Genomic DNA, 19,920 nt, shown 5'->3' on the forward strand with positions numbered 1-19,920 from the left:
ACTACACTAAGCCATAAAAAAGAATTGGATTCTTACCTGCCATCACAGCAATTATGGTTTATGTTGCCCCCAAAACACACACGGCAGTACCAGAACTGTGTCAACTAGCTTTAACAGCTTCCCCAGCTATTAAGTACAGTAATTTCTGCTTCCTTTTTTTTCTTGGAGGAATATTCTTTTGTTTCCAGCCTCACTTACTTATTATACACACTGTTAATTAGCAACTATTTCTCCATACTCATAGGGTTATGGAGTCCCTATGACTGGAAAAGACTCTGTACCCTTCAAGATAAGAACAGCATAAAGGCAGCAACTCGCAAGACTGCTCTAGCTTAAAGCAAAGCTTTCCTCATTGCTCTCATCTCCTTTGACTTGAGTGCTGTCATCCTTCTACCAGAGCTTTAAAAACTTCATTACCACGAATGAAGGAAGACCAGAGCAATCAGAGAGGGTAGCAGAGGGTATAACTTAAGGAGCTGTTACTAGGATTTTTTTGTTGTTCCTGGTGGACTATTTTTCTCCTTGCCAGCAAGGAGGGAAAACCAGCAAGTTGTTTTCTCCAAGATTTTTTTTTTTTAGGTTTAAGAACACGGATTATGTTGTAGCAATTTCTTCGCTGTAAAGCGTCAGCTGAGAAGTCTAACAGTAAGAAGGGCAAGGGAAAACTGAATGCTGATGCAGAGAGTGCCAGCAGACATCATCCTCATTCCACGGGATGTTTGTAGCTATGGCAGTTGAAGTCTACACTTCCATATGCTTAACATACCCTATTTATAAGCCAATTTTAGCTGACCTAGCATGTATCAGTAGTACAGTTAGAGCCAGCAGCCTGCAGGAAAAAGTGGGCACAGGTGTTTCCATAGCAAGGCCTGTGAGTGTCTCCCATACATACTTCCAGTCTAAGCAAGCACATGAAAGGCTTGGCTTGTCGCTTACCTAAGGAACCAGGAAAACAAGGGGAAGCTAGATTTTGCTTGTGTCCTAATGCCCATATAAAAATAAAGACAGATGAAATACCCTTACTACCTTGTTAAATTCCATAAGCCGGAAGAGAACGTGCTGCACACAGGTACAAGTAAAATCCCTTGCTGGCAGGTTTGCAGAAACAAATTTTTTATTTACACAGGCAAGTCTATCTTTAGACCCCATTTACCTCTTTACATTTCTCGAATATTTACATGACTTCATGATGCTCCAAGAAGGGAGTGATGAACAAAAAGATTACAGAAACTGTCAAAAGCATAGCAAAAAAAACCCAACCTATCATTGTGCTTTAAAACTTATGAGCTAGAATAATGTAGAAGAAATGTAGTTTTAGCACTTTGGTCCTAACGGTCATGCTCTAGAAGACACTTAAATAGCAGAGGGGATTTCAGAAGTGACCGTATCCAGAGGTTGCCAGTGACAATTCATGAGTGAATCGTAGAGTTCTTCGCTTGTCTCCGTGAATTGTCTGTTCATTTCATCAACATCCAAGTAGAGCTGTGGATCTGAAAATAAAAGCCTGGTAAGTCCAAGTATCAAATCTGAGGCATGCGCACAAAAAAACTTCACGTGAAATGGCTAATAAAATGTATTTTAAGCTAAGTGTAATAAGCTATTAGATCTACTAATTTTAGTGAGGTATTTAGTCCTCTAAAATTTTGAGCCTCACAACTCCAACTTTTGGGAATTTGTATATTAGAAGGCTGGGACTAGAACTGTCTTTCAAGATAAAGACAAAGACAATGTTTAAGATAGTAAAGATAACGTTTACGGATAATCAGCCATGAAACCCTCCCAAGAGTCATTTAATTCACTTCTACGGCAATACACGTTACATAGGATAGTTTCTAAACACTAACACAAAATGCCTCCACGTGAGGAACTTTGCAAACCTTCCAGGACACAAATATGTTTTGTACCGTATTTGTAAGTGCAAGCTGAATCCTCCTTTTGGAATCTGCAACATAAGCTTTTACCTCAGGGTGGAGAACAAAGCTTTTGCATATTACTGAGTTTCTAATATAAAATCTGTTTAGCGGAACCAATACAAAGAACAAAATTCTGTCTTAGACCATTTTCAAATGGGAATGAAGGCACAGGTACAAGAAACCTGCTGCGAAGCATTGACAGTGTCCCGTTTTACTTGATGCGGTCAGTGTATGCTGTATCAGCTTTAAAACCCCAGCTGATTGCAGATCAACCCCACAGAGGTTTGACCTCAGCTGAATTTTCAAGATGTTCTTCATCCAGTAGAGGTTGGCTTGTATTGTTAAAAGGCACAAGGATGGCTAAACTCAAGTGACAATGATAGAACCCTTATTACCGTCAGTAATTAGGTCATCACCGATTGCAGTCATAACTGAAGATTCCTGAAAGACAGAAAAGGCTAAGTTTAATCATAACTCATTTCAGAAAGCATCACAGATTCAAAGTGCTGCAGTCTCAACCCATTCCTTCTTCCTACAACTACAAGGATAGATGGCATTTTATCTACTTATTTTTAGAAGAAAGCCAATATTACAGTACAGGTTGGAAGGGACCTCCGGAGGTCACAACTAATACATTGACCACGATAAGTCCACTTACAACAACTGTTTAATTTGCTTTAAGCAAAGCAAATCAGAAGAACAGGAACAGAAGAAGCGTACGCAATTATGCTGTCAAAACCATTCTTTGGTATGCGTGAACAAATAATGGTGTATAAATCACTAATTCTATGGATTTACTATTTAAGCACTTAAATACAAACACCTCTGAATGGAATCTGCTCTTTTAACTTCACACTAAGCAGAAAGCATGTTTTCAACTTCGGATTCTTTTTGCTGATTCACACAAATCTGTACAACGTATTATCTGTGAAATATTTTCTTTACAGCAAGCGTGCACTATCTTTACCTCAAAAACAGCTGGAGCCATTAAAGAATCTCCTAAAGAGCAGTCTCCAACAGCTTGCATGCTGTCATAGGGAGCATAGGAGCTGTAGTTGTAGTCAGCGTAAGCATCGTAACTCCTCTGCGAGTGGTAGTTCTGGTAATCTTGGCAATAAGCATTATAGTTGCATGACTGGTACCGCTGCAATTCTGCTTTCAGTCTGAAACATGAGAAGTTGCATACAGTCAGAGAACAAGAGACTGTAAACCCAGTTCTGAACTTAAACAATTTGTCAGCTTACATACTTCAAAGCTTAAAAGGAAGCTTTCCTAAACAGTCACCTAAGTGACAGCTTAAGTCACAGCTCAAAACCTCATTTCTATAGAAGCAAGCATCCTCACCTTTGCCAATACCAGAAGGAATTGTTCTCATGGATTAACTCCAGAGCCTTGACATGGTTACCTGTACACATCAAGTATTTTTAGCGTTGGCATAAGCAAGCTGCTGCTATGTCTCTGTGCTTTGCTAAAGATTGATTTAAGACCAGAGACATTTATCAAGCACAGCTGCTTTAAAGATGCAGTCTTAACCCTTCTATCTTTTGTTTGGTTAATTACTAGATCTTATTTCCAGAAAGAAGTGAATGGAGTCAGATTATCCATTTCAAAGAAGCATCTGACGCTGCCTGTCAGTTTGCCATGTCTACCTCCACCTGCTCAGTTTTTTTGTTTGTTTAAAGTCCATTAAACATTCAACAGCTGCCAACTATACCGCTCAGGTGAAGTCAGTCTTGCTTAACAACACAATCGCGATTCTCCAGCATGACGCCTTATTATTAGTGGGAGAATTACAAAATACGCTGGTTCTTAAGAAGAAAGGGCCAGCTGATTAGCTTTCACTACTTTCCCTTTCAAGATTTTCTCAGGGGCAGCTTCAGACTAATGACAAGAACCAAGACAAGTGCTATCTGTACTAAAACTGAGGTACACTGCATAAAGAACATTCAGATAACCCAGCTGCATATTCAAAAAAATCCGCTGTTTAGACTTGTCTTCACTGATTCTGTACAGGCAGACCTCCTGTGTCTGCAGTGCCCAGTTTCTCTGACTTGAATTGGGGATGCAGAGAAGTGAGTTCTATGCTTTTGGGGAAGAATACAAGCTGAAGGCATTCTGAAATAGCTTCCAAACTCAGCAAACATGAGGGACAAACTAATCCAATGGCTGGGTATTTCAATGCTAAGAGAGCACGGTACTCAGCCATTCAGAAACGTATTACTGATGTGTATTTTAATACCTACATTTGTTTCAATACTGCAAAGCTACACAAGTTCTAATAAAGAGGTAATCCATTGTCTTGTTACTGTAGTAAACAAACAGAAGATACATCATCTTAGGTCTTCTGCTTCCAACTGCACTCTTCCTACATACAGTTGTGTAGGGAAGGAAAATCTGAAAATACTGTTGACGTTCTTCTGGATAGCCGAAGCAAGAAAACATGTTTGTGGCTTATTCTTGTTTTCAAAATAAAACAATATTAATTTAATCAAAAAATTTTGGCAAAGAAGTTTGGACAGTGCTCTCTTGGAGAAGAGCATTTCCATTCTAAAGCAGAAGGAGGCAACATTTGCAGAATTATGCTAGGTAAACAGAAACAGAAGTGTCATTTTTTACTATTTAACAGAACACACAAGCTAACCTCATGAACATACTGAAATTGTTTATATGAAGTCCTGTTTTGTCAGTATCCTGAATCAAAGTTCATCAAATTTGGTATCAATTCTTTAACCGTTCAGAGACCTGAATTGCCTTAAATAAGTGATAGAACTGAGCCGGTAGAGTAAGAAACCCTCTCAGGAAGTGCTAAGCTTTAAACTCCCCATTGCCCTAAGCTCATGAAAAGCAAAGAATAGCATTTTAAACCTGTTCTAGTAATAACGCCTTTGGCTTTCCCCCTGCGTTCCCATTTTTCCCCCCCACTTCTTTCCTGTCAACCCACTATAAAACTAGTTATGTGCTTCTCTCAAACTAGAGGGAAAGCTCTAAGAACAAGAACTCCCTAGCATATAAAACCACTTGTTGTCCCTTCTACCTTATGCAGGCCCAAACCTGAAAATATTTACCAATGCATTCAGCTTTGCTGCTGTTGAGAAACAAGGCTGGTTACAATGGCAGCTAAGCCCAAGTTGCGCTGTCTGGCTAGACTTAACAGTTGGATTCCCCCAGCCATCCTGAAGCAGGTTGATGAATCCAGGGAGTCAAAACATAGGACTTCTGCATTTCTGGTTTTGTAGACTGCATCCTGTGTGCAGCCACTACAGCAAGGGCCACAGACTTTCCAAAGGCAGAGCTACAAGAATCTGATTATTTAGAATAACTGTATCAATGCACAACTCCTTGGTTACCTTTTAGAAATTCCTATGCTCAGCCGGATTCCTTTTCCCCCCAGACCTGGTGCGTTCTGGCAGTCTTGCAGTGCCCTCATCTGATCACCTTGCTCACCAAATCTGACATAGGCATACCCTCTACTATTTTCAAAAGGGAGAAAACCAATTCTAGTATGCATAACAGTTACAAAGCTAACGAATTCAGTTTCTGTCTTCTACAAAAAACAGAAGATAGCAGCTACTATAGCTTCTATTACTTAAGCAACCTCTCTGGCATGTGCACGTGCACAGAAAAGGCTTTCACCAAATTAAAACACTTGGGCCAGAAGCAAAAAGCTTATTCCTTGGTAGCATTAAGATGCAACTCACTGAGAGCCAGCAAAACAATACATTTTAAGTGCTCTCTGCGTAAGTAATCAGATTCCATATTTCTGCATATACAGCAGTTAATCAGTTAGCACTAACCCACTCCTTTTGGAGCCACAAACTTTATTGGTCACAAACACCAAGAGCTGGCTGTAATTATCTGAACCAGTATTAACCGGTACCTCTGAACTCTTCAAACAAAAATATCTTTCAGGTGCTCTTAGAAGAACAACATCAATTGCCTGCAACAATTTGATGGCTTTGCTAAACGGAGCACTGAAAAGCACAGTGGTACAGTTTCTTTTGTAGCCTGTTCAGAAATTATAGCCCCGTGCCTACAGCTTCAAATCAGGCCAATCTTACCAGCCCAACTCTTACAGCTTAAGTTCACTGCACTCGAATGCCTTCAAGACGTGCTTTTAGGAGCCATGGAGAAGAACCCTCTGGTAAGACCACCATTATAAAGTACTGAGTGTTGTTTTACACTTAAAATAGAACTATCTGTTACAGTCATTCATCAGCTTTCCCTAGGCTGCTGCTCTCTCACTACTGAATGTGATCCTGCTCTCAGTTTCCCACTAACTTTTTCCCCCAGCGGTTATGGCCTCTTTTCATCTATGACACTTTTAAGGGACTACACCGTGTTGAAAAATGCTGGTTAACATTTCCTTTTACACAAGGTGCCTCATCGAATTTTCCTGACTAAACCAAACCCCAGAACCTTAACTAGAAGAGGAAGCACACAAACACACACGCCTCCCTGGCCACCATATCTCCCCAAAACATATCTGTTCAGTAACAGACCAACTGTAAGAATACTGCGATTAAAATCAGTATAGCTCTATACACTGCTTTTGTTCGGGATTACTAGCTAATGTCCTTCCCCTTACCCCTTCTGGAATTAATACTGAATTCTGTACTCCAAAACGCGGTTCTTAAGTCATACAAATGACATTTAACAATCAGAATTTTTCCACACAGTGATCCTCAATAAAAACTTCAATCCTCTACTGCAGTCTTTCAACAAATTAAAGGAATACAAAACTGGCTAATAACTGTTCAGTGATTTTTGGACCTTTGTAGCACTAGAGTAACAGCAGTACACTCTGCAGCATAGTTGCAAGTATGTGGGAATAATCTCTTTTTTTCTCTGAAAGGTGTGAGGCCTCTATTTCACCCTACTAAAGATTTTACCACCAACTGTACTGCTAGCATTGAGACACTGCAACTTCTGTGCTTGTATGAGATGCAGGACAGGTTCCTTAAGGTGTCGCAATTTTTCGTCTAAACCTAGTGTTGAGATGCTGTGTCTTTGACTCTTCAGTATCAGCTTTCTTTCCAAACACTAACGGAGCAGCAGTAGTGACAGAATCCTGCTTCTCTTCTGTCCTTCCCAAAATAAACTGTGAGGCAGCTGCAGACTCTGCACCTGAACGCTCTGAGTGAACACCGAATGTAAATGATGGCAAGGCAGCATTTTGTGGACGCAGTCGCAGTACCAAAACCTGCAGAAATAAGTGAATGTCAAGTCCGTAACCCACGGTGTATCTGCAGTACGTGAAGGTTTGAACTACATTCTAGTCCTGATCTTTCCAGTCAAAACTGTTTAAAAAACAACCCACCAAACAGTAAAACAAACAAGAAAACCCCATGCTTCCTCTCTACATAAAACTTTTCACAACTGTGTTTTCTGCCCACCACCTGGCTTTAAAAAGTATACGAACTTCTTTGAAAGATCATGTTTTTAGTCTGAACTCCAAATGAACAACGTGTAGGGCATGTAAAGAACAAGCACGTCATTAATGAAAGCTTTTCTCTAAAAAGGATAAACTTATTCTTGGGGAAAAGTGTGGAAACAGATGTTATCTAGGCAATATTCCTACAGGAAAAACGAATAATTTTGCCACACCTCAAAGGAAAAAATAATTGTGCTTAACAGGTAAGAAAATAAAAAAAATCAGAGCAAACCAAAAAATAAATCACAGAATATGCATCCTCGTTTTAATCATTAAGTATTACCTTTGAGCTCTGCTTTGGTGCTTGGCTTTGCACTTTCACAGGCTACACACTTCGTGGCCTCTGCTTTGTTTTGAACCAAGCAGGTCTCCCAATCCCAGCTTCCTTCAGGCTTCTTGAATTTGTCTAAATCCAGAAATTCTCCAGAAGGAGCAGAAAATGCAGATGCACTGCTACTGGTCACAGGTGTTGGACCCTCTGTGAGACAAACAAGACAGTTAACCATCCTGTTTGAACATGAACTATAAAATGAGCATTAACTTTTAAATTTGATTTGTCAAATCCCACAGAAATGTTCAAAACTACTCCGCAACTCCCCCCCCCGCCCCTGAAGAAAATAAAAGCCACCAAAAACCCACAAAGAAACAAAGAAACAAACAAAAAAACCAGAGTGGAACTCAAAGCTTCCAAACAACACACAACTCTGTTCAGCACACAAGCTTCTGCTGCTGTTGACGACAGTGTAACCTCCATAAAGAGGCCTGACAGGTGCCTTTTAAAAAAAAAGGTGCCTTTTAAGAGAGAAGCAGAAGATAACGCTTCAAATTCAAAACCGGAAAGACAAGAATGGCTCTTCCCTTCCACGGCACACGCAGAAAACTTTTATCCTAGTATTACTTGCATCGCTCTTCCTCCTGACAAGTGCAACGTAACCGTGCAATTCACTGCACCATGGTCACAGTAAACCCCTCATTTCCAAAATTCCTCCTTGCAATGGCAAGAGCCTCAGACAAAGATGCCGACTGACCGCTCAGAGGTTGGAAGTCCAAGAGAATCAACTCTGTCTGAAATCCATTATCTTACCTCATGAAATTTCAGTCTTACCGCACAGGATGATTACAAAAGCCCGGTCTAGTCCACCTTAATTTGTTTCTTCCAGGATATATTTGCACAGGTGTTTTTCGATGTAATGGCATGTTAAATGACATTTAGAGTCAAAGTTAGAATTAGAATCGTATTTTAAAAACAATACAACCACGCTCAAAATCAATTACGGTCACACACAATGGGAAACAACCCAGTACTGCCCTGAAGAAGTTATCCAGCGGGTCACTCGCTTTCTTGAAGCCTACCACTGACCTTCATAGGCATCTCTCTGCTTTAGCTTAAGACTAGTTAAGACTACACTGTCTTGAAATCTGGCTTCACATCTCCCCTCAATTACATACAAACGGTGAGTAGAGGCATTTTGGACACATTCTGTAATTTTTTTTACTTATTTTTTGAAAGAGAAAAACGCAGTCATTTTTAACTCTTTCTATGGAGTTCTCATTTTCGCCAGTGAAAAATCACTATGTTGTTTTTAAATTAAGTCACTCACTTCAGCCATCTTCCCTCACCAGCTGCAAAGCCGGGGGTATCTGCATTGATCCAGCTCCGTACTAATACATTTCACAATCAGTTCAATTTATGCGACAGGCTGGAACCTGGGCTGAGACCTCTGAAGTGCCTGTAAACCAATCCTGCAGACAGCCGCTAACCCATCAACCGTACCTGGGAATCGTGTTGCTTAAAATATTCCATATATGCAACGTACTTTTATTCTGTACAAGATTCACAGAGGCTAGGATGGAAACAACAGGAAAAAAAGGACCATACCTGGTTTCTCAGACTGACAGGCTACACATTTGTTATCTTCCATCTTATTTGGTACAAGGCATATTCCACAGTCCCAAGAGCCTTTCGCCTTCTTAAATTTGTCTCCAAAGCCCAGAGTGGCTGTTGTGTCAGTGCTGCTCGAGGAGGATGTCACTGTCACCGAGCTGTCTGTGACCACTGGTCATGTCAGAGCAGGCATTACTCCCGTTCCAGGTTTTGGTGTCTCACATGCTATACATTTTGTAGCTTCCGGTTTGTTTTGGACAAGACATGTATCACAATCCCACGTTCCAGGTACTGTTTTGAATTTGTCTCCAAAGCCCAGCATCCCTGCTGGGGGCGCTGCTGGCTTTGAGGTGTCGCATTGACTTGAACTTACTGTCTGTTTCATACTCTCAACTGTTGAGGCTTTAGTAGCTTGACAAGTTACACATTTGTCCTTTATGTCTTTGTTTTGCAGAAAAGGGTCACATGTATCAGATTGCCAGTACGATGCTTGTTTAGAAGTCTCTTTACCTGCAGAAAAAGTTGTTATTGCAGGCCTAGTATAAACCACCGTGCTTGTTGTAGGTTGTGCAGACGTAGAAGAGCGTGTTTTCAACAATCCAAAGTCTAGGAAGCAAGAAAAAAAAGTCTTCCTGTTAGCGCAGCACCTCACTACATGTAACTAAGTGACTTTACTAGAGGGCAAAAATTTCAACTCAGGTGCCAATGGTTACAACTAGACATTCAGACCGAGCGCAACAGGAAGTCCCCAGAAATCTTATCTAAACGGATGAAATTTCATCTGCTGCACTGGGTCACAACAGAACATTTCGTTAAAGCTTCATTTAACTCTTTGTTTCCAAGCAAGCTTTAAATCAACATTTTCACTGGTCGATACAAGTACAAACAGACAGTAGCTGACTGAAATCTGACAGTCCAACGTGGAATGGAAATAATACAATTTGATTAAGACGCGATGCCCAATCGAATCAAATTTCTAAAGCTCCTCCTTCCGTAGCAGATGACTCAAATCTACTCCAGTAACTGTACAGAAGTTTGTACTCGGAGCAGCAATCCATACGGTATTTTCCCACAGATGCTGAATATTAATTAAATAATAAAAACTCAAGACAATTGAACAACTGTCTAATTTTCTATAATCTTTTTCAAAATGCATCGGACACAGGACAACTCCTTATTTAAAAGGTGGCAATTTTAACAGAAAAGACAAGCTACTAATACAGAAAGACTAAAGGAAATGCATCTTAAACAGCAGCTCAAGTTGCTTGTAAATCTACCTTGAACATAGTTGTTTTGTGGTTTGTTTGTTGGTTTTTTTTAAGTCAAAAATGAAGTCTTTGAACAATGTGGATTTAGATTCTGCTTCTTTTAAACCGATAAAGAAAGTGAATGTCACTTCACTCAGAGGTCTTCCCTTAAACAAAATGCACAATGTATTTTCTCTCACTTAGCTCTTTCCAGTAGAGAAATGTGCTGCCTTCTTCACAAGTATGTAAGTTAGAAGAAGACTTTTGGGAAAAGATCAAATTCAATAAAGCCCTTTTTCTTAAAAGATATCTTTTCCACAGACACACTTTATGAAACTGTTGAAAACAATTGCAATTGCTTAAAAACAAAATTCAGAAAAGGGTTTTTAACGTAAAACACTCCACTTCTGTTTGCAGTTTAAATTTTAATCCACAGGAGCCATTGTAAGCTAAGGCCCAAAGATTCGCAGCTTTCGCCATGTATTTGGAACTGAAGCTCTTTCCTATTCTTTCTTCACCTGGGCTGAAGGTGGGACAGGAGTGTTGAGTTTTACAAACATTTCCTTTTCAATTCCACAAATTGTATTTACTTAAAATGAAACACCGATTATCTGGCTAATTCTCTTAGTACCTCATTTACAATTACATCCTAATACGTAAAGGAGATGCAACCCATCTGCTTTTCATCTTGCAGTTTTACTTCCAGCAACAAACACCACTTAGAATAGAAGGGGGCAGATGCACCCTAACAAACGCAGCGCTTAATGTAATGCTCTCCTACATTCATATTTATAGCAGATACTCTATTAACCATAAGTCGTGTGTTGGTTTTTTTTTTAATAAAAAATGCTAGCGTATTTTTTGCAGCATCTTTTTAAAAGGAGTTCATTATCTCTCCAGGATTTTTTAGAACGTCTAAGACGCTTCCTTCCTTTAATACGTGGGCAGTGGTGAAGGGACCACCAGCAAAATCTTTGACCTCCTCTTTCTGTGTGTTGATGTTGGTTGAGGTGGTGGTGTCTTTTGAAACAAAAGAAAACAAAAACAGCTTTCACAATGTGACCTAGTTAGAGCAGATTATACTCACTTTTGTTAGAAACAAGAATTTCCAGCTTTCATGCTTCTCACATAAGAATCTTCACAAATTCTACTTACTTTGCAATGCTTTATGATTACAAGCAAAACAAAAAGCAACAAAACAAAACAAAAATTATAAAAGCAGATCTGTCACTGGAAAAATACTGCAGAAGTCCAACACTGCCTGGAATTGCTAGCATGCGCAGACAGGACAGATTGAAGATTTAATAAAGAAAAAAAGGAAAATCAGCACTTCAGATCTGAAGTGCTAAAGTTTCAGTTACCTAGGGTAAGAAAGGGCGTCACTGGAGTACCACTGGGTCCAGAAAGTTCTGCCGATTTTACAACGGGAACACTAAATGTAAACCCAATCTGCTATGAACAAGAGAGGTTTTTCAGATTCTCAAGCCACAGGAACTTCAATCGAATGCACACACAAAACCAAATCTGAAAGCTGCTCTTCACATTTGTAGCACGCATGCTGAATGACAAATTATAAGCCAGAAGCCTACATACTTTTCTCCATCAAGGCAGATTCTGCTTTAGTGTTCTGCAACAGCCTACTAAATGCCTAAGAAAAAAAGTCAAGCTCCTTTATTATTTTACTTACAGAAGACGTAGGTAGCACTTCTGCCTCAGTAGATTTCACAACTGGAGATGAAAACGCAAACTCAGGACTGCTAACAGTACTTGTTGGTTGTATCTGTATTTTCAAAAGAATTAAAGGTTTATATTTAAGAGCAACAACTACCTGAATTCACTACCCAACAGAAGTCCCGCAGTGACGTCGAAAAACCTGATGTTTGAGTTATTTTGCAGATAAAAGTAATAATAAAACACAGGGAAGTTTCCAAGTGGGTATAGGACAATATCTTCAAAACCAAATTCCAGAAACTGAGAGGAAAAGCTGGAGATGCTACTTAGGTCTAAATGCACGGAAAAGCAAGCCAGGAAGCTGAAGAACGGCAAACTCAGCCCAATGATACTCCAAGAACTTCAGCAAACACCTCAACATGTTAAAGCAGCTGTCTACTTCAAACCGTACAAAAAATATTTCAAGTACTCTGGAACAGATTAATGTTTATTTTATTGCAATAATATGCCAATTATTGCACCCTAGGCTCATTCTATGTGAGGCTTATATGACCACGTTACCTCTAATTTAATAACTTAAATAAAGTTGTGGTTTAACCATTGCAGGCAACTAAGCACCACACAGCCACTCGCTCACTCCCTCCAAATGGAACAGGGAAAAGAACTGGAAGTAAAGAAGTAAAGTTGTTAAATTTGAGGTAGCATTAATGACTCATCGCATGTAATGGCTACCTGGAAAGACAAATGCCATAACCCTGTACATACTCCCCACTCCTTCCCCTTCTTTCCCCCAGCATTTATTGCTGAGCACGATGCTAAATGGTGTGGAATATCCCTTCGGTCCTCTGGGCTCCGCTGTCCTGGCTGAGTGCCCTCCCAGCCTCTTGTGCATCCCCGACCTCCTCGCTGGCAGGGCAGCGTGAGAAACAGAAAAGGACTTGTCACTGTGTAAGCACTGCTCAGCAACAGCTAAAACACCAGTGCCTTACCAACACTGTTTTGCTCACAAATCTGCAACACAGCATCATCTACTACGAAGAAAATTAACTCTACCCCTGCCAAAACCACTATAAATAACTTGGCATAAAGTCCACACCCCCCTTCCCCCGCAGACTTCCACAGCATTTGAAGCAGTTATACAATCACGTTAAATGGGAGTTGGCAGGCTCTAAGACTGAGAGAAGCAGAATCAAAACATTTATGCCTTTTTCCCCAAACTGGCATACAACCCCAATTCATTCAGCTGCGTAGAAACTAATATTTGTTAGTTTCATGAGCACCACAGAAAAAGTCAACTCGCAATAAAGCAGTATACTCATTGTAAACATTATTTATAGCATAAAGATTTACCTTGCCCGCCGCCGTCGCTGCTGCATCTGCCATGCCTGCCGCCTCCGTTGAATTTGCCACGCTTGTCGTTGCCGCTGTTGACTTTGCCTTGTCCTTTGTCATCAGCAGATATGGCATGCCCGCCGCCATTATTGGATATGTCAAGCCTGAGGGCACTGTTGAACACGTTATGCCCGACGTCGCCGTTGTATATATCATGTCCTCCACCTCCTCCTCTGATAGATCTGTCAAGTCCTCCACCTCCGATGGATCTGTCATGCCCTCCACCTCTGATGGATCTGTCATGCCCTCCACCTCTGATGGATTTGCCATGCCCGTCGCAGCTGCTGGAGTTGCCGTGCTCATTGCTGCTGTTGAAACAGCGCTCGGTGACGCTGAGACAGCGCTACTACCAACGAAACTAGAATTGAACTGAGGCAGCGATGCAGCACTGATGGGTAGGGGTATGTTCGGTAGCACTGGTTCCTCCACTTCCTAAAGTTGCAAATTTTAATTTTTCTTATACAAGACATACTACTTTCTCACCCCATCCCACCCAATTTATTAACAAAATTAAATAGAACAAAAATCCATACAAATTAAGAGAAAGCAAGTTTCCAGAAGAAATCCCGATCTCCCCACCTCTGTCTACCACGTCATTTTAATTTATGGCAGGCCTGCTTCCACATTATACTCTATTCAACAACTGTACAGCAAGAACACTGAAAGTTAACTCAAAACCTGTGCAGAACAGAGAGGCACAGATCACATTTTCTTTCTTTCTTTTCTATACTTTAGTCATCAAAGCTCTGGAGAAGCATCATCCTTTCTAACTACCCTCGCATGGCTTCAATTAAGAGTACACTCTCAAGACAAGTGAGAAAGTGTTCCTCTTGCAAAATTAGGCAGGATAGCTGCCAAAGTTTCTAAAGTCACTACAGCAGTGAACGTGGAAAAAGGTAATGTTTAAAGAAGCAGGTAGGTTCAACAACCAAACTAAACACAAAAAGCACCAAAGAAAGTCAGACTAGCAGCACTGAAGATTGTGTTCTGGTAAATACAGTCTATACCATGTATCAGGATGCAAATATAAAAATCAGAAGAGAGCCTCTTAACAACTTCAATTTTCATCCCTGCCACTTACTTTATTTGATTACTAAGATTGGATGAGTTATGTTTTAAATGGCATAGAAAATCTGACCGAAATTTGTACAGTACTATCATGATCTACTTAGAAATGACTAGGCAGGGATGTAAGTTGGTACTACTGATATTCAGTGCATCCTGTAGCTTACATCTGTTTCACAGTTTTGATTTGAAAAGTTTATGGAACCTTTGATATTTGGACCATTATTTTATTTGTGTTACAGGAATAAACAACAGTGTTTACGATTTCTTTATATTGCATCATCCAGAAGTCCCATTTAATGATTTGAAACTTAAATTAACTTAAATACTTAATATTAACTTAATATTAATTAAATACTTAATGTTAACATAAATACTTAAATTAACTTACAGGCAGCTTATATAACATCCAATAAAAGAAAAAATAATCTGAATATTCATGGTCATAGTTTTATGGAATAGATTTTTCCTATTAAAATGAGAAAAAAACTCTCTCACAATGAGTTTGGTGAGTATCAAAAACTGAGTCATCGTTAGCAGACATGCAGAATGCTGTCTTCTACTACTCTTTTTCACACTCTTGGCCTGTATCTTTCTGTATGACTTAAATATGAAACCAAAAATTAAGCTTTTTTTTTCTTTTTATACTTGGCACTCGTTTCAAGTATCATTCCTTTAGAAAAACTATACAAACCTTCACCAAAACTTCTCTTCTTAGGACTCATTCATTCAATTGCTAACGAGAAATGTTATAGTTTGAAGAATCTCCAAGGTAAGAGAATTAAAAATTTCAAAATTACATAAGCAAAGTTCAGGTATTCAAACACAGGAAATCAATTGGAGCCTGCTCTGAAACCCACAAGAAAACAAAAACAATGCAAAAATAAAGCGGTATTGTTATAATTTACTATGATGCAATAAAACTGACACACTTAGCTAGTTACTTCAGTAAGCTCAGTGACAGCAATTAATTTAAGAGTCACTTACCTGTTCTTGTACAGCTCTTGATAAATAGTGTATTCCTCTTTCCCTTCTCATTTTGCCACCTCCGCTACTCACTCCTGAAGACAGACCATTGGACGCAGCAGTACTGAATTTGTAGCTGGCCACATTGCTAGCACACGACAGTACAGAAGTTGGGGGAAACAAGAGAAAAAAAAATTACCAGCCAAATTTTTTTTTCAAGATATTAGAGCTGTTATTAGTCCTAGAATTGAAACCTGCTGATCAGAAAAAAACTAAAGCTGTCTCACAAGTTGCTAAACGCTGGTAAATACTTGATGTTCTAAATAGGAAAAACTTTATTAACAGCAGCAATGAAAAGGACATACATAAGTGCACCGTTCACACGGGAACAATGACTAAGCCAGAAGACCTGAAATAGAAGAGCTGATTTAGATTGTTATTTTCCAGTGCTTCCTTTAAATAGGACTGGTTCTCTGATTCTGCGATGCACGTGTATCTTTTGCAGGGATATAAAAGAACAGCTCACAAAAATACAGAAAGAGTGCACATATGCACACATACACATGGGAAACACTGCCAACAGCTCTGATAGAATAGGGACGCCTTAGACTTGTGTGGCAAGGTAATATGGCCTAAGCTTCAGAAGCAGCTCTGGCTTTCGTGTGGCCATCAGCAGGAACAGCAGAGGTGTTTGGGTATGCCAACATTCCAGAAGTCTTTTCAGACATGAATACAGATCCCTTTTGTAAGGCATACAAAGGCGTTTTTCTGGTACTTAAAAAAGCCTAGCTCAAAACCAGAAAGATATCCTAATCCAAGAGCAAATGGGGAAAAAATAACCCAAACCAGAAGTGAAATAGGGAATAACTCTAACAAAAGTACTATGGCAAGAAAATGAAGTATGCCTGGAAAAACTGTGACATCAAAGCTTATCTTGCAGCCAATCAGTCAGTCAGTACAGAAGTGCATTAGATCGCACTGGAAGACACCAGGTCAAACTCCCACAATACTGAGGAGGAGAACTGGTCTAAACTTGTCAAATACTTGACAACAGCCTGCTTAGCACTGTAACTGCATAGAGGAAGACAGATCCCTAAGGCATATGCTCAGACTTTTCTCTAATCCGAACTGTCAATCCATTAGAATTCTGAAAAAAGTCTTACATCAAAATAGATCTTCATTCAGACAACTATCGCTTGCCCGTAACAGCCCATATTCCTCTTTCTGTTAACACCTGTGAGCTTCAAGGGGGCAAAGACAGCTGTCAGCCTTCAAGCAAGTCTAATCTACAATTGGACTCAGGATATAAAATATATATATATACACACACACGCATAGATATATAGCATTGGTGGGCCAGAGATTTACTGAGTATTCCAACTCAACTGTCCAAAGGGACTCTTGCCAGCAGATCAGTGTGGTGCTCCTGCTCCAGAACATGGCACCCAACAGAGACCAGCATCACAAAAAACACTACCACCACTACCTACTCTACAAACAAAAGGTAGGGCACTGCAATAAACTTTGTGAACGAAATCAAAAGCAGTGTGAGTTTTCTGTATCTCCTTCCTAAATGGAGAAGTAGAAAGGAGTTCTAACAGAGACAATTTAGAACAGTTTGAAAAAAACATAATTAAAACCCAGCACCTGATTGCACCTGTACCAGAACCTTAAAGCCAGTCGCTTCCACCCCTAAAAAGGTGGTTGTTGTGAAGTCCAACTTTTAGATGCCAAAACAAAGTGTTGAGTTCTTTCTGCAAGCCAAAGAATGCCCATGGTCACATAAGAATTGCTTGGCAGATGAGCATAGAGTCAACAAAATTCCCTGCTACTGTTCTTTGAAAAGAGCGACTCCCTAAAAACCGAGTGCAAAGTCCCTTAACTCAAGCATTATTACCCAAAACACCATTTGCCCAGAAGGAAAAGCCATCAATATTATCTGGAGGATAACTCATTTGACCTAAACCAAGAAAGCAGTATAACACAAAGCAGTCTCCTCAAGAAGAAATTCAATTAATTCTGCTGGATTTTTTTTATTTTAGAGATGAGTTAGCATTTGGCCTCAAATGATCCTAAAGAACACATGGTCTTCATGTGAACTCAAAGCAGACAATTAACTTCATCATGAAAGGAGTATTAAAAAAATGAATAATAAATCATAAATCTTCCTCCATGTTTTTGCTTAAAAAATAAAGAAAAAAACACATCAATAAACATCCTCCTGAACTGTAACTCACTTCCCCTACTTCACCTTCTAAAGAATACTTCAGAAAGAATCATCCCATTAGGACAGAGCTTTCAAACTGCAAGCAATTAAATAGCTAAAACTAATAGCTTTTCCCCTAGGGAACATTAGGAGGGACAAATTATTTTGTTATAAGTAAACTGAGTTATAAACCATGAAATATCTGTCAAAGCAAAATTTGTAACGCTACAGATTTAGTTAAACTACAAAATGAGCCATATTTCCTGTAGAAGGAAAAAATTAGGCCTCCAATAGCAAAGATCCTTTCTGTGGATACAGCATTATAACGTGCCTCGTTTCCCATCTTCGTATCCTACTCAGAAGATAAACTTGGGATAAAAAGCGGTGTATCAGTACTTTTATTCTTGCTCATCTTCCTTCCTTTCATAAAAACAACAATTTTCTCAAAGTTATATTGATCTTCAAACACAATCCAGACTTTGCAGCTCCCTCAAAATACAAAATTTTCATTGGATTTCCCATTCCTTTTACTGAGAACTGTCACCACCTTTCAGGTGCAGACCGTACTGAAAAAGGAGATTTCTTTCTTTCTTCAAGTAAGTTTTAAATTAATAGATGTCATACCTTTCAGATGGTTCTGCTCGCTGTTCTGCAGGCAAAGTCTTCTCTCTCATCCCCTGCAAGTTAAGTTTAGTTCAAGACTTAGCTGAATATGTACAGCATACACAAAGTACCAACAACCACTTCATGTGGTTTTTTTGTGGTTTTTATTTTATTTATTTATTTTTAATTTTATAGCACTGAATACACCTCACCTACTTAACGTTGTTCCGTAATTCAGCATTGTGGGTACAGTTCAGTTAAATTTTGGGGCTAAAGTAAGCATCACTGCTTCACTCAGCATTGAGGACAAACTGATAGAACACTAAATCAAATTTGTCAAATCCTCTAACAAAGAAAGTAATTATTTTAAACAAAATGACAAAAATTGTGTGTGTGGGGGGGAGAGTTTTCATCAAAACTTGTGTTTACCAGCCCCGTAAAAGGGACATACTTTTCTGTTTTCTATCATTTATCAACAAACAAGAAAAAAAAAAACTCTACCCCCCTAAAAACTAAGCAGTTGCTGCTACATTCATTTTAGAACTTTACCAAATGGAGATTGTGCTGGCTAAACAATACAGAGATTGAAAGAGTTAAAAGCAATAAGCAACCAGTATTACTGACCACTTTGATTTCCAGCCTAAGAAGCCCATACACTTAACACGTGGTCATTTGTACACTCAGACTGATACTGGAAACACAGATGTTTTCGCAGAAAGAGATGCCCATTTAATTTTATGGAAAATTTATTAGACTCCATCTACTCCAAAGCAATCAAAACCGATAACTCAGCACATTGTCAGAACTCTCACTTGGAGCACATAGCTCACCTGGAATAGTTTACACAGAACACGGGCATGTTTCATCAGTGACAGCTTTGTGTACATGAGAATATAAAAGGAAAACATTTCTGTCTTTTAATATTCTTTCACTGACAACAGGATGACTCAATAGCACATCATGACATCGTGAAAACAACCACAAGACACTGAGTGTTCCAAAAACAGAATTAAATCCATAAAAGCTCAATCTATTTCACAATGGTTCCCACTGCCTTAAAGCTCGCCTCAAACATACTATCAGTACTTTTTGCAAAGATAGGATAACAATTGGTTTGAGAAACATTCCAAGACTGGAAAAAAAAAACAGGCACATAAAGACTCAAAAATGTACTCACTTGGTACTTTGTGTCTCCTCTCTGGCAAATTTTGCTGGACTGAGTAGTTGAAGTCGGTGATGGTTCAGAATACCGCGTATAACGCATCGGCTGACGGTTTACTGTTGGTGTCACAAGTCTCTTAACAGGTGGAGGCTGGAATGCATTCTGGGATTCCAGCTTTGAAAGGGAAACAGCAATCAATTTATCCTTACGTCCACCCAAATTAATTCCAATATTTATTGATGAAAACAAATTACAGAACTATAAACCTCCCCCCATCGGTCTTGGCACTCAGTGAATACAATTTGAAAATTCTGAAGACCGTTCAACTTGTAGAGGGAAATCACCAGAAAACCAGTAACAAAATCCATAAAGCTATATA

The 19,920-nt window shown here is 39.4% G+C and overlaps 1 protein-coding gene across 1 annotated transcript; it reads right to left on the bottom strand.

Annotated features, from left to right (window-relative positions):
- Positions 1-1,096: 1,096 nt before the first annotated feature.
- LOC308198055 (uncharacterized protein) lies at positions 1,097-19,826 on the bottom strand. Its single transcript, XM_080599602.1, has 7 exons — positions 19,557-19,826; positions 18,401-18,453; positions 15,592-15,718; positions 13,498-13,971; positions 7,628-12,256; positions 6,959-7,113; positions 1,097-3,076 (listed from the first exon to the last, which is right to left on the bottom strand). The coding sequence occupies exons 1-5, from the start codon at positions 19,641-19,643 to the stop codon at positions 12,125-12,127; spliced, it is 873 nt and encodes a 290-aa protein (XP_080455728.1). The 5' UTR covers positions 19,644-19,826; the 3' UTR covers positions 1,097-3,076; positions 6,959-7,113; positions 7,628-12,124.
- Between the last annotated feature and the right edge of the window lie 94 nt (positions 19,827-19,920).

This window comes from Anser brachyrhynchus (assembly GCF_964034855.1).
Source record: "Anser brachyrhynchus genome assembly, chromosome: 7".
Lineage (NCBI taxonomy): Eukaryota > Metazoa > Chordata > Aves > Anseriformes > Anatidae > Anser > Anser brachyrhynchus.

What these genes read in the sequence shown, in the direction of transcription:
- LOC308198055 (XM_080599602.1), bottom strand. Translation starts at nt 19,643, where the DNA reads ATGCGTTATACGCGGTATTCTGAACCATCACCGACTTCAACTACTCAG. An exon ending in GAGGAGACACAAAGTACCAA is followed by an intron (nt 18,454 to 19,556) that starts GTGAGTACATTT and finishes CTTAACTTGCAG; the next exon opens with GGGATGAGAGAGAAGACTTT. An exon ending in CGAGCAGAACCATCTGAAAG is followed by an intron (nt 15,719 to 18,400) that starts GTATGACATCTA and finishes GTCGTGTGCTAG; the next exon opens with CAATGTGGCCAGCTACAAAT.